Source organism: Bufo gargarizans, chromosome 3 (assembly GCF_014858855.1).
Source record: "Bufo gargarizans isolate SCDJY-AF-19 chromosome 3, ASM1485885v1, whole genome shotgun sequence".
Taxonomy (NCBI): Eukaryota; Metazoa; Chordata; class Amphibia; order Anura; family Bufonidae; genus Bufo; species Bufo gargarizans.
This window is the reverse complement of record NC_058082.1, coordinates 65,394,581-65,409,204: the sequence shown is the minus strand read 5'-3', so window position 1 is coordinate 65,409,204 and position 14,624 is coordinate 65,394,581. Positions and strand designations below refer to the sequence as shown.

Below are 14,624 nucleotides of genomic sequence, written 5' to 3'. Positions count from 1 at the left end.
TCCTTTTATCTTAATACTCTCTTTCTTTAGTTGCATCTCTTGTGCAGCAAAGGAAGACCTTACTTTTGCAGCCTTAGCTTCTGCACGGGCGAGAGCAGCCTTTTCCTTGCTAGATGAGCTTGCTCATGACCTGGTCTTGTATGATGATGCCTGGCTAGCGGATTTTGTGTGCCTTTTGCTGGCTGCTTAATGTCTCTGTGCAGACTCAGCCTATGTAGAAATGGACTTCAGTATGGTCTGGATCATGCTGCACTTGTTGAGGGCTGCACTGTCACTTCTTGTGACTATATGGCAACCACTCCAATCTTGTACGCAGGACCACGTGTGTGATGGCAGCTCCGTATAGTCAGATCCACTATCGCTGGTGACTAACATCTATTTTACTGTTCTGTCTTCATACACGTTCACACAGTGTGCAGTCTGACATTCAGCATAAACCATTCCTGTCTTCCAAATAAGAGGACTGTTCTTTGTAGTGTAACTTGTTTATTGGTAAAACAGGATTATTGATTGGCAAAACAGGATTGTTTGGTAAAACTACAAAATACAAATAGCATGTATATGTATAAAGTATTGATAGCATGTACTACAACATTTGCATTAACACTGAAGCATATGGTAAAATGGCTGCCTGTACATAAGATTACATGGCTAACTAACAGTAGTAACAACTCGCTGAGTAACAATTACAACTAGCTGATCAGCTCTGCATAACACAATATCCCTGAAACAAAGGTAAATCTCTCACCAGATATGCTTTTAAAAGGATGGTGAAGTTTAAGAAGGAGATATGCAAAAGGACAGCTCTGCTGATGTGTCCTGGAGACTGGAGCTTCTTTTTCCCAGGATGCTTTTCACTCCCACAATGCAGTGCACCACCCACAATGCAGCAGTCTTTGTAACAGAAAAACAAAGTGTAATACAACTTAACACCGCTAGATGGTGTTATAACCACACTAACCACTTGGGAAATACCATGACTCTCGCGGAATGAAGAAGAATCATTTTCTAACCCTCTGGGCAGAACACCTTGCATGCTCAGGATGGTAAAATTAATCAGAACCAGACAGTGCGATAAATTTAAAGAGTAACTAAACTTTTGAATACAAACCGGATTCCACTATACAAATCGTGAATAAAAACTGAATGCAATGATGTGGAGGTGCCAACTTCTAATATTCTATTCAGAATAGAACATAAATCACGGAACAAAAGTTTAAACTGAGAAAATGTACAATTTTAAGGGAAAAATATGTTGAATCAGAATTTAATGGTGTCAACAAATCCCCAAAAAGTTGGGACAAGGCCATTTTCACCACTGTGTGGCATCTCCCCTTCTTCTTACAAACACTGAACAGATGTCTGGGGACCAAGGAGACCAGTTTCTCAAGTTTAGAAATAGGAATGCTCTCCCATTCTTGTCTAATACAGGCCTCTAACTGTTCAATCGTCTTCGGCCTTCTTTGTTGCACCTTCCTCTTTATGATGCGCCAAATGTTCTCTATAGGTGAAAGATCTGGACTGCAGACTAGCCATTTCAGTACCCAGATCCTTCTCCTACGCAGCCATGATGTTGTGATTGATGCAGAATGTGGTTTGGCATTATCTTGAAAAATGCAGGGTCTTCCCTGAAAGAGATAATGTCTGGATGGAGCATATGTTGTTCTAGAACCTGAATATATTTTTCTGCATTGATGGTGCCTTTCCAGACATGCAAGCTGCCCATGCCACACGCACTCATGCAACCCCATACCATCAGAGATGCAGGCTTCTGAACTGAGCGTTGATAACAACTTGGGTTGTCCTTGTCCTCTTTGGTCCGGATAACTTGGCGTCCCAGATTTCCAAAAAGAACTTCGGATCGTGACTCGTCTGACCACAGAACAGTATTTCATTTTGCCACACTCCATTTTAAATGATCCCTGGTTTTACAGCCTTGACCCTTACGCACAGAGATTGCTCCAGATTCTCAGAATCTTCGGATGATGTTATGCACAGTTGATGATGATAGATGCAAAGCCTTTGCAATTTTTCGCTGGGTAACACCTTTCTGATATTGCTCCACTATCTTTCTGCGCAACATTGTGGGAATTGGTGATCCTCTACCCATCTTGGCTTCTGAGAGACACTGCTACTCTGAGAAGCTCTTTTTATACCCAATCATGTTGCCAATTGACCTAATTAGTGTTAATTGGTCTTCCAGCTCTTCGTTATGCTCAAATTTACTTTTTCCAGCCTCTTACTGCTACTTGTCCCAACTTTTTGGGGATTTGTTGACACCGTGAAAATTTGAATCAACGTATTTCTCCTTTAAAATGATACATTTACTCGGATTAAATGTTTGATCTGTCATCTACGTTCTATTACAAATAAAATATTGACATTTGCCATCTCCACATCATTGCATTCAGTTTTTATTCACAATTTGTTTAGCGTCCCAACTTTTTGGGAATCCGGTTTGTACATTTTTGTTAACATGTCCCTAATGCCTAAATAACAATTTTTGGAATATACTTTATTAATGTACTTTGTATTTTGAATACAGTTTTACCTCCCTAAAGCGCACCTTTCCCTGTGCTCTTAAAATTTACTTTTCAGTACACCGCTGACTTCTCAGCGGTGTACGGAGTCTACACTTTATCAATGAGGCCACAGCACAGGGAGTACAGGCAGGAGCCCGTATTGGAGGGAAAAGTATATTAAAAATACAAAATACATTAATGAAGTATATTACAAAAACTGTTATTAGGGCATTAGGGACATTTTAACAAAAATGTATTAAACATTTGTGTTACTCTTTAAGCACCTGGGCCCCAATGGAAAATCTGTAACCAGACCCCCCTGAAAACTATAATATGTAATTTATAGTAATGGTCTCCTTCTATAGAGAAAATTGACTTTTTCGGTCCCAACAGGCTCCAAAGCCCAGGTGTTTACAACCCAGCATATAGGATTTGAAAAAGTAATCATTTTCCACAGATTCCTGGAGTACATCCTATCTTTACTTGTTTTTATATAACGACTGTCCATTCAATTAATCAAAGAATCCTTGATGAAAATACAATAACAAATAAAACATCTGACAGCGTTCCCACCGCATTAAGCTTTGGACAGCAAGCAATATAAAGGCGATTGCAGAATTACTGTCACCCTCCAGTCCACACCAAACTACAATTGATTCAAGATGCTGACATTGCTTCTACTTTCTGCATTTGTCCTTGGTGGTAAGATGCACAGATATACTCCTTTACTACTACTGTAACATATTTATGACTATACTATTTGCCTCTCTTCTATCTGCCTGCTGTACTCAGGAGCCTCAATGTTTTTGCAAGCCACTGAACAAAAAGTAAAAAAACCTGATCCATCAGGGATGCTTAATCTTGTCTAAAGTAACGGATCTCTGACGGAACTGACAAAATGGATGCAAATTGAGCACAACTGATGCTCAAAATAAAGGATCAATTTTTATTTTTCTGTTGGATGGATTAAAAGAGCAGGAAACCGTGATGTGAACCCAGCCCAAATGGTTAATAAATAATGGGCGTGGTATTTTATCTTCTTATTTTATTCATGCAATCACTGGTATAAAGGTAAAAGTAGAAGAATGTTTATTAATTTTGAACCTTCTACATATGATTTAAAACATCATTTTACTAACATAATTATAGATGCTTAGCTAAGACATGACACCACTTTCTTATTAGTGGGGGTGTGACCTCTTGTGAATGGTTTTGTTCATCCCCTGCAATAAGGGAATGAGCATGGCCCCATTCAATAGGTTTACTATATGATAAGAAAACTTAAAAATGTTTAGATTTAAATTGTAAATGTAAATTTTTGTTTTGTTTTAATGCCATGCTACATCAACCAAGGACATTGCAGTAAAAATATTCGCTACATTGAAGACATTGAAGACAATGCACGTGTAGTAGGAGGATCAAATGCAGCTAGGAATGCCTGGCCATGGCAGGTAAGTGATTCCAAAATGATTATAGCAATTATATTGCTGCTGCACAAGATAATGCATGAAAATATTTCAAAAATACACCAGAACAAAAGATACCGGTATATTCAAAAGCTCAACCAAATGGGGTTATCTCACTGAGACAACCACTTTTTAATATGCCCTATTAGGGCATATGGAAGTCTATCAACCTGAATGGAGAGCTACTAAAAAATATATTTTGCTCTGGTGGACTTTACCTGTTCATGTATTTTATGAATGGCCATTCATCTGCCACTGTAGGAGGAATGTCTGAATGGCCACTGTAAAGTTTATGTACATTTTTTAAACCAAATGATTTATTGACCTGAAGTCTCTAACATAAAGAAGTGAAACAACTTTGTAAATAGTGTTAACATTTTGCTACCTTTTGTGCTAATGAGTATCCATGGTAACAGACTACAAACAAACCTTGTGTGTAGTCTGATCCTTCTGTTATAGGATTCTTTCTTCCATCTATCAGATTTTTTTATAGGCATGACTTTTTCACATTGTTTTTCAAATGGGACAAGGCAGGAGTGAGAGTGAGGATTGTTAACTGAATTATACAACGTACTTATCGACATCTAATGACATTTGTTTCTTACAAAACTGATTACAATTTTACTTTACCCTTATGCTCCAAAAAAGCATTGCATCAAAAATGTTTACATGCATGTAGAACTGATTTGTGTGACATTGCTGAAAAACTATCCCAATGTGTTTCATCTTGTAGGTATCCCTCCAGTATCGCTCAGGCAGCAGCTGGTACCACACTTGTGGAGGCTCTCTGATCCGTATTAACCGTGTGATGACGGCTGCTCACTGTGTGGACAGGTAATACTTAATCTGGTGAACTACCGTAAGTTAAGTTTAATATACATTACCTGTACTAGTGACTCCTATTATGCCTGCTAGGCATGACTCTTTATATGCAAAAATATATTCACTGCAGATCACAATATTAGCATTTTTTTTTTTTATCATCACCTGTATTTATAACCATTGCATGCCTTCATATAATGAATATATATTCTGTCGCTTTACTTATTCACATCTCTCAATCAGAGCCAACACCTACCGAGTGGTCTTGGGAGACCATAACCTGAGCCAGAACGATGGCACTGAACAAGTTATCTCAGTGTCAGGAATTCGTATCCACGCAGGCTGGAATAGCAACAATGTGGCTGCTGGGTACGTATCCGATTAAATCTAGAAGCTCAAAAAAAAGTCACTGCAATTGAAAGGCTGAAAGAATCATATATTGTATGTCAGTTAATACATTGAATAGTTTAACAGATCTGATGTACAGTTATTATTATATTGTGGAAGTGAAAAAAGACATATAGTATGTCCATCAATTTCAACCGCGGGGGATAACAGTGGTACAGAGAAAGAAAGAGGTGAAAAATGGAGAGTAAAATATTCATCCAAGTATTGTTATAAAGTATGTGCAATTAACGGACAATATTCAAACATCTAAAACAAAATCTTTATTACCTAAATATAAAAGCCACTGTGGTATCTTATCCCATTTTAAACACTAGCACTCTAGCAGTCACCGAAACCATAGCCCTTCCTTAGACTGTGTTACAAAGTCAATACACACGGCTGAGGATAATAAAGAATGAAAACAAAATTTGGACCAAGATTCCTTACCACCTTAGGTTTCTTTTGCCATGTATATAGAGGTGTATGTTCATCTATCTGTGGATGACTGATTGGGTCCCTGTGTTGATCATCACCTGTATTTCCAATGGGCGTTGTGAGGAAAAATGGATAACAGTCAGATCTATAGCTAGCCCTTAAATTGCACAGCCTCTACCCTGAAAAGGGCAACTCCACAGTACCTGTCCTTAGAAATCCCTATATACCTTTACAAAAATATAGTCACATTAAATGCCACTTGATCCTATACCAGTTTGACATATGGAAGAAAAACTAGGCATATATGCAAAAATCCCAATGTGGCGTTCTTGCACATTTCAGTCACCAATTAACATGACCTTCTTGGAGAACCAGAATATTGCCTACATGGGGAAAAGAATGGTAAACCTATGGGTGAGAAAGTAGTGACACAGAGTACAGAGCTACCAAAAGGGCTTGTTTGTGTCCCACCTTACGGGCTCTGTAAGAAGCCTATCTCTAAATATACACCTGAATTATTTAAACACTTTCATAATTCTCTGTACAAATGTCTACCTGTGCCACCAATGGGAGATTCCATACTTCTATGCCAGCTCACTCTTTGAAAGCCAAATTTACAAGTCAGGCAGCCATGAGGATAAAAGGCAAAGCAAAATGATTTGGAGAGATCAATTATTTAGAGAGGTCACCATTTTAGATTTTGACTATTGTTGATTAAAGGTATTTTAGTGCATAATTGCCAGCAGTCCCAAATTTTCTGGGATTGTACTGAATTGTCAGTCAATTGGCTTTTCCTGTTCAGAAAGTTGGTGGGGCTTGTGTAGACCCCATCAACGGGTTTGAAGAGTGTCTGGGGAAAGGCTTAATTGGCTCAAAGTTTCCAACAGAAAATAGGTAAGTATATAGTTGTGATTGATCCAATGTGTGTCAGGGTAATATTGTTATGCACTATGTACACACAAGTATAGCAGATTCCTATCCTTATAATGTTTTCTTCTTCAGTTATGATATTGCCATCCTTCATCTGGCATCCAGTGCAACTATAAACAGCTACGTTAAGCTAGCCACACTGCCAGCCAATGGTGCCATTCTTGCCAATAACTACAACTGCATTATTTCAGGATGGGGAAGAACCAGCAGTAAGTTGTAATTTAGAGTTTTCTTGAAGAGTCCACCTATGAAACCAGTATGTATGGAATACATTATTACTAGAGATTTGAGCGAATTTCTTCAAAATTCAATTCGGCTGCTTCGCCGAATAAAAAAAAAAAACATTCGCTTTGTGGCAAATTACTTAGTTATGAAGCGCATTTTTTTTAAAGTAGCGGTGGCATTGATAGGGAGCTGCGATAGCGCCGCCCCCATCTTTGTACCCTTCAGATGCCACGTTCATACATGATCACGGCATCTAAGTGTAAAAACAGTGTAAAATTAACAATAAAAAAACTATTACATCAAACTTACCGCCTCCATTTGCTTGCAACGGGCTGACTGCCGCCATCTTGCTTGAAGATCTTGGCCAAATTCCCATGCGACGAGAGATTACGCCATCACGCCAGCCGGTGTGATGATGTAATCTCGCGCCGCACGGGATTTCGGTTGAGATCTTCAAGCAAGATGGAGGCTGGTGGCCCGTCGCAAACAAATGGAGGCAGTAAGTTAGAATTTATTAGTTTTTTATACTATTTCAAGAAAAATAAATTTGCTGACACGAAACACAAGGAAATTCGGCTTCTAGGCGAATTGAATTTATCCTGAAATTCGGATCGAATTCCACTTCGTAGGATTCGATTCGCTCATCTCTAATTATTATGATGTTAATAAAAAGCCCTTTTTTATTATGGATTCATATCTAATGCAAGGGAAAAACAGAGGAGCCAATCATATTGCCAGCCCTCATTGTTCAAAAGCCATTTGGAAGATGAAACAATTAACTTGTTTGGCTGTTATGGGAAACTGCTACCCTTTTTTCTTGGACTTATTTTGATGAATCTCCATCATTTTTTACCAGAATGTACCACTCTGAATACAAAGGCAATGTAATATTTTGTTAAAAAATGGTATAATCCCCGTGTCCACAAGATTACTCTAATAAATGTCATGTATGCTTAGCATGTCAGTTAAGGAATACTAAAAATGATGACTCTTTCATTGCAGCTGGTGGCTCTCTGCCATCCATCCTCCAGCAGGCCCCTCTGCCCGTCGTTGCCCACTCCACCTGCTCCACCAGCTCCTACTGGGGCAGCACTGTGAAGAGCACCATGGTGTGTGCTGGTGGTAACGGAGTCCAGGCCGGATGCAATGTACGTCTGGCCATTTTCAAATTTTTGGGATATATAAATATATATATATATATATATATATGAATATCTTATTTTCTAAATGTTTAAAGCTATAAAGGGGTTGTAAAGAATTTCAAATATGACAATCTGTCTTCAGTGGCGTAACTAGAAATGACTGGGCCCCACAGCAAATTTTTTTATTCGGCCACCTCCGTTCCCAGGAACATATTTGCAACCCCCCTCCTCCCGTGCAACCCCCACTCCTGTGACTAGTCAAGTTTGCTCTCTCAGATGAGGCACAAAAGCCGCTGTTTGTCCATTTTCTACTGTGTTTTTGTATATAATGTCATTGTATAATACTGTTGAGGAGGCCCTGATAATAACATCTTTTAGTCTTTCTCCTGGGTGGGCCCCCTCTGCGTTTGGGCGCCAAAGCAGCCACTTTCCCTGCTTCCCCTATAGCTATGCCCCTGTCTATCTTCTACTATGAAGAATGTAGAGCTTTAATAAAATGTGAAGGCCAGACACGGGTAACGTTTACTGAATTGAAGATTTACAGACAGAGACATATTTGAACCAATAATGTTATTGCAAATGACTAGATATTGAAATGTACAAAAGCACAATTGTTGCCAGTACTTCCCACTTGTTATCTTATAGGGAGATTCTGGAGGACCTCTGAACTGCGCTGTCAATGGTGTCCAGCAAGTCCATGGTGTGACTAGCTTTGTGTCTTCCCTTGGATGCAATGCTTACCTGAAACCCACAGTGTTCACCAGAGTGTCTGCTTACATCTCCTGGATCAACAGCGTAAGTTTCAATTCATGGTTATAAATGATAACTTAAAGGGAATCTGTCACCAGGTTTTTGCGCATAGAGCTGGGGACATGGGCTGCTAGATGGCCGCTAGCACATCTGAAATACCCAGTCCCCATGAGTTTATGAGAATTACATTAATGGGGTCATTTATCAAACTGGTGTAAAGTAAAACTGGCTTAGTTGCCCATAGCAAAGGCGCTGTCAAAAATGAAAGGCGGAATCTGATTGGTTGATTTGGGCAACTAAGAGAGTTCTATTTTACACCAGTTTGATAAATTACCCCATAAGTTCCTATGTAGCCCTGCCACAGGAAGCCCTGTGCCCCCCTCCCCTCAGTACAGAGGCTGCTGCACACTACATCCAGTTCCCCCAATCCTTGCTGGAGGGAGCTGGAACACAGCCAGAAGCGTGCGCTCCCAGTCTTTAACTTTCCAGATGCCGTGGTCACATTTGACCATGGTATCTGAGGGATTAAATGCATGCAATAAACGTTATCGTTGATTGCATAAATTAGCCCTGGGTGCCTGCTTTTTTAAACAACAAGCACCTGGCGGCTATGGTGCCTGCTCCGTTTGCAAGCAGGTGCCATTTTTAAATGCTCGACTACCAATTTAAATTACGTGGGGTGATTAGGAAGAGGTTAAGAGACTTTCTGATGTCATATGACCCTTCAAGAGCCAATTGGACTAGGCTACCTAATCCTTATATATTTTTTTTCAGAACGTGTAAACATCAAAGCAACATACTGAAGGCACAAATATAAGGACACTTCAAGCATCTATAATTCTATAACATACTTTACAGAGAAAATAAAACAATTTACTGTCTGAAACTGTTTTTGGATTAATTGCATACATGTTTATCGAGTAGAGTTTAAACCTTTAATGGCAAATAACATACGTGCATGTCACCTGGCGCATGTGTGTCCAACAAAATGCTGTAAATGTATGATATTATGATCACCTGAGCAGATATGTGTACGGCATACATATTAGGACATCCTCAGACATCATCCACAACTCCCTCCTCCGTCAGGCCAAACTCCATCCTCCGTCAGCCCAAACTCCCTCCTACCTCAGACATTAGCCAAAACTCCCTCCTCCGTCAGGGAAAACTCCATCAGTCCTCCTCCCTCAGACCAAACTCCCTCCTCCGTCAGGCTAAACTCCCTCCTCCCTCATCCAAAACTCCCTCGTCCCTCTCATGTCAGTCAAAAAATACCTCCTCCATGATCCCTAAGCCCAAACTCTATAAGCTGTCAGGTGTCAGCTCTCAGCCGTCAGGGGTCAGACATCAGTTGTCATCCCTCAGCCTAAACTCCATCAGCCGTCAGGGGTCAGACATCAGGTGTCAGCCTTCAGCCTAAACTCCATCAGCCATAAAAATAGAATGTAAAATATGTTTACAGCAAGTGCTGGCACCACCGACTGTTGTCTTCACATATTATATATACATATTATGGACACTAATACCAGGCACCAGTACTGGATACAAGTTTCCTTGGTGTATAATGGAGGCACGCCGTGTTCAGCCGCTGAAATACACAGGCTTCTTTCCAGCACACGTTACATCAGCAGCCACTAGAGACTGGTTCACCTACAAGTGAATGAGACTGCTTTCCATCATCGTACCCCTCAGATGCATACATGATCGCGGCATTTGATAGTAATAATAAAGGGTAAAATAAAATAATAAATAAAATAAATCATACTTACCCCATCCATTTGCTTGCGACGGGCCGGCCGCCACCATCTTTATCGAAGATCTGGTGCAAGTAGTTAGAGACATGTCAGGAGAGTTGAGAGACTTCTTTAAGGCATGACTGGCAAAAAAATGCACAATATCAGTTCTGGATGTAGGTTCTTGAATATTGCAGTCAATCTTAATGTTAGATTCATGTCAAATTACTATGAATACAAAGTCAAGCAAGTTTATTAGGCCACTTTCACACTGCTGGCATGGGTGCCAGCAGGCTGTTCCTGCAGAGAACAGCCTGCCAAGAGCTCTCTGGAACCGGCATTGCTGGACAGTACTCGAAGCAGAGATATGGCCACTACCCAAATATGTCAGGATTCAGCTGGACAAATAATATTGCACACAATGTTTTTGTCTGGCCAATTCCGAACATTGTCTGCTGGACCTGCTGGCTGGAACACCGGGTGTAAAAGAAGTCTTAATTCAGCTCTACAAAATAAAAGGGAAATATTCACTCGAAACTAAGTAGGGCTGTAGGGCTGTACTATAAATGTATAAAACACAAGCATTAATGACATACAGTATTAGCATTGGTATCTAATCTCAGTGTGCTGGGTAATCAGTATCACATTTTTCAAGGTTTCCAAGAAGAAATTGCTAAAATAACTATCAAACAGGTGTTAGACTACTATGAGTTCACTTTTAGTAGTATTACATTACCAGCAGGGATGGCCACTTACAGCAAAGGACCCCTGTGCAGGACGTGTGACAAGTACATATTACGCATAAATATATACATTATGCTTGCATATACACATTACACTCATATATGCACACACACCTACATGCATTACTAGCTCATTTACACATCATACACGTATTAACATATTATGTACACATATACTGTATACATTCATGCAGACAATGGTGTGTTGTCTTCATGGCGTTTGAGTTCGACACATCACGTATCAGGTTGATAGATGACTGGGAGGGGCTGGCAAAAACCTACAAGCTCAGGGCAAAAGTCATTTTTTCCAAAATACTAACTGTACCACGAGCCACACCAGAAAGGCAGTAGGAGATTAGGGAGATCACATCAATCACAACATCATGGCTGCGTAGGAGAAGGATCCGGGTACTGAAATGGCCAGTCTGCAGTCCAGATCTTTCACCTATAGAGAACATTTGGCGCATCATAAAGAGGAAGGTGCAACAAAGAAGGCCCAAGACGATTGAACAGTTAGAGGCCTGTATTAGACAAGAATGGGAGAGCATTCCTATTTCTAAACTTGAGAAACTGGTCTCCTCGGTCCCCAGACGTCTGTTGAGTGTTGTAAGAAGAAGGGGAGATGTCACACAGTGGTAAAAAATGGCCTTGTCCCAACTTGTTGGGGATTTGTTGACACCATGAAATTCTGATTCAACATATTTTTCCCTTAAAATGGTACATTTTCACAGTTTAAACTTTTGTTCCGTGATTTATGTTCTATTCTGAATAAAATATTAGAAGTTGGCACCTCCGCATCATTGCATTCAGTTTTTATTCACGATTTATATAGTGTCCCAACTTTTGTACTACTTTTTGTACTACTGTTATATTCTGTTATTAAAAAAAACACCCATTTTGGGCAAAATACTTAATTTGAGATGTTTGCTGCATCTGTCATTGTTAAATACAAGCTTGAAATACTGCAATAATTTTTCTGGGTTAAAAAAGTACCAATTTTTGGCAATACCCTACATCTGGGGCCTATGCTGCATTTGTCAGTGTGAAATATAATCTTGAAATACTGCAATAATTTTCAGGATTTTAAAAAACACCCTTTTTGGGCAAAATACTAAATTTGCAGCGTTTGCTGCATCTGTCAGTATGAAATACAAGAGTTAGATACTACTGTTATTATCTGCTATAAAAAAACACCCTTTTAGGGCAAAATACTAAATTTGCAGCATTTGCTGCATCTGTCAGTGTAAAATACAAGCGTTATATACTACTGTTAATTCTACTATTAAAAAAACACCAATTGTGGACAAAATTCTTAATTTGAGGTGTTTGCTGCATCTGTCATTGTTAAATACAAGCCTGAAATACTGCAATAATTTTCAGGGTTTAAAAAAGCACCCATTTTTGGCAATACCCTATATCTGGTGACTAGGCTGCATTTGTCAGTGGGAAATATAATCTTCAAATACTGCAATCATTTTCTGAGTTGTAAAAAACACCCATTTTGGGCAAAATACTTAATTTGAGATGTTTGCTGCATCTGCCATTGTTAAATACAAGCTTGAAATACTGCAATAATAGTCTGGATTTAAAAAAGCACCCATTTTTGCATTTTTGGCAATACCCTACATCTGGGGCCTATGCTGCATTTGTCAGTGTAAAATATAATCGTAAAATACTGCAATAATTTTCTGGGTTCAAAAACACCCTTTTTGGGCAAAATACTAAATTTGAGAGGTTTGCTGCATCTGTCATTGTTAAATACAAGCTTGAAATACTGCAATAATTTTCTGGGTTTAAAAACCACCCATTTCTGGCAATACCCTACATCTGGGGCCTATGCTGCATTTGTCAGTGTGAAATATAATCTTAAAAGACTGCAATAATTTTCTGGGTTTTAAAAAACACCCTTTTTTGGCAAAATACTAAATTTGCAGCCTTTGCTGCATCTGTCAGTGTGAAATACGAGCGTTAGATACAACTGTTATATTCTGCTATTAAAAAAACACCCTTTTTGGGCAAAATACTTAATTTGTAGCCTTTGCTGAATCTGTCAGTGTGAAATACAAGTGTTAGATACCACTCTTATTATCTGCAAAAAAAACACCCTTTTAGGGCAAAATACTAAATTTGCAGCCTATGCTGCATCTGTCAGTGTGAAATATAAGCGTTAGATACCACTGTTAGATTCTACTATTAAAAAAACTAACTTTTTGGGCAAAAAAGTACTTTTGCGGCGTTTGCTGCATCTGTCATTGTTAAATTCAAGCTTGAAAAACTGCAATAATTTTCTGGGTTTAAAAAAGCATCCATTTTTGGCAATACCCTACATCTGGGGCCTATACTGCATTTGTCAGTGTGAAATATAATCTTGAAGTACTGCAATAATTTTTTGGGTTTAAAAAAGCACCCATTTTTGGCAATACCCTACATCTGGGGCCAAAGCTCCATTTGTCAGTTTGAAATATAATCTTGAAATAGTGCAATAATTTTCATGGTTTTAAAAAACACCTTTTTTGGGCAAAATACAAAATTTTCAGCCTTTGCTGCATCTGTCAGTGTGAAATACAAGCATTGGATACCACTGTTATATTCTGCTATTAAAAAACCCCCACCCTTTTTGGGCAAAATACTAAATTTGCAGCCTTTGCTGCATCTGTCAGTGTGAAATACGAGCGTTAGATACAACTGTTATATTCTGCTATTAAATAAACACCCTTTTGGGGCAAAATACTTAATTTGTAGCCTTTGCTGAATCTGTCAGTGTGAAATTCAAACGTTAGATACCACTGTTATATTATGCCATTAAAAAAACACCCTTTTTGGCAAAATACTAAATTTGTAGCCTTTGCTGCATCTGTCAGTGTGAAATACAAGCGTTAGATACTACTTTTCTGGCAAAATACTTAATTTGAGGCGTTTTCTGCATCTATCTTTGTTAAATACAAGCTTGAAATTCTGCAATAATTTTCTGGGTTTTAAAAAACACCCTTTTTTGGCAAAATACTAAATTTGCAGCCTTTGCTGCATCTGTCAGTTTGAAATACACGCGTTAGATACTGCTGTTATTCTGTTATTAAAAAACACTAGAGTTGAGCGAACACCTGGATGTTCGGGTTCGAGAAGTTCGGCCGAACATCCCGGAAATGTTCGGGTTCGGGATCCGAACCCGATCCGAACTTCGTCCCGAACCCGAACCCCATTGAAGTCAATGGGGACCCGAACTTTTCGGCACTAAAACGGCTGTAAAACAGCCCAGGAAAGGGCTAGAGGGCTGCAAAAGGCAGCAACATGTAGGTAAATCCCCTGCAAACAAATGTGGATAGGGAAATTAATTAAAATAAAAATTAAATAAATAAAAATTAACCAAAATCAATTGGAGAGAGGTTCCATAGCAGAGAATCTGGCTTCCCGTCACCCACCACTGGAACAGTCCATTCTCAGATATTTAGGCCCCGGCACCCAGGCAGAG

At 39.2% G+C, this 14,624-nt stretch overlaps 1 protein-coding gene across 1 annotated transcript; it reads left to right on the top strand.

Moving 5' to 3' along the window:
- Window positions 1-3,184: 3,184 nt before the first annotated feature.
- On the top strand, window positions 3,185-8,748 carry LOC122931378 (chymotrypsin-like elastase family member 1). The gene is made up of 7 exons (XM_044285450.1): window positions 3,185-3,224; window positions 3,876-3,973; window positions 4,722-4,822; window positions 5,054-5,179; window positions 6,635-6,771; window positions 7,790-7,935; window positions 8,575-8,748. Exons 1-7 carry the CDS (start codon window positions 3,185-3,187, stop codon window positions 8,746-8,748), a joined length of 822 nt encoding a protein of 273 aa, XP_044141385.1.
- Window positions 8,749-14,624: the final 5,876 nt, after the last annotated feature.

Coding starts and splice junctions, on each gene's coding strand:
- LOC122931378 (XM_044285450.1), top strand. CDS start 3,185: ATGCTGACATTGCTTCTACTTTCTGCATTTGTCCTTGGTG. Junction 4,823..5,053: donor GCTGCTCACTGTGTGGACAG/GTAATACTTAAT, acceptor TCTCTCAATCAG/AGCCAACACCTACCGAGTGG. Junction 7,936..8,574: donor GAGTCCAGGCCGGATGCAAT/GTACGTCTGGCC, acceptor GTTATCTTATAG/GGAGATTCTGGAGGACCTCT.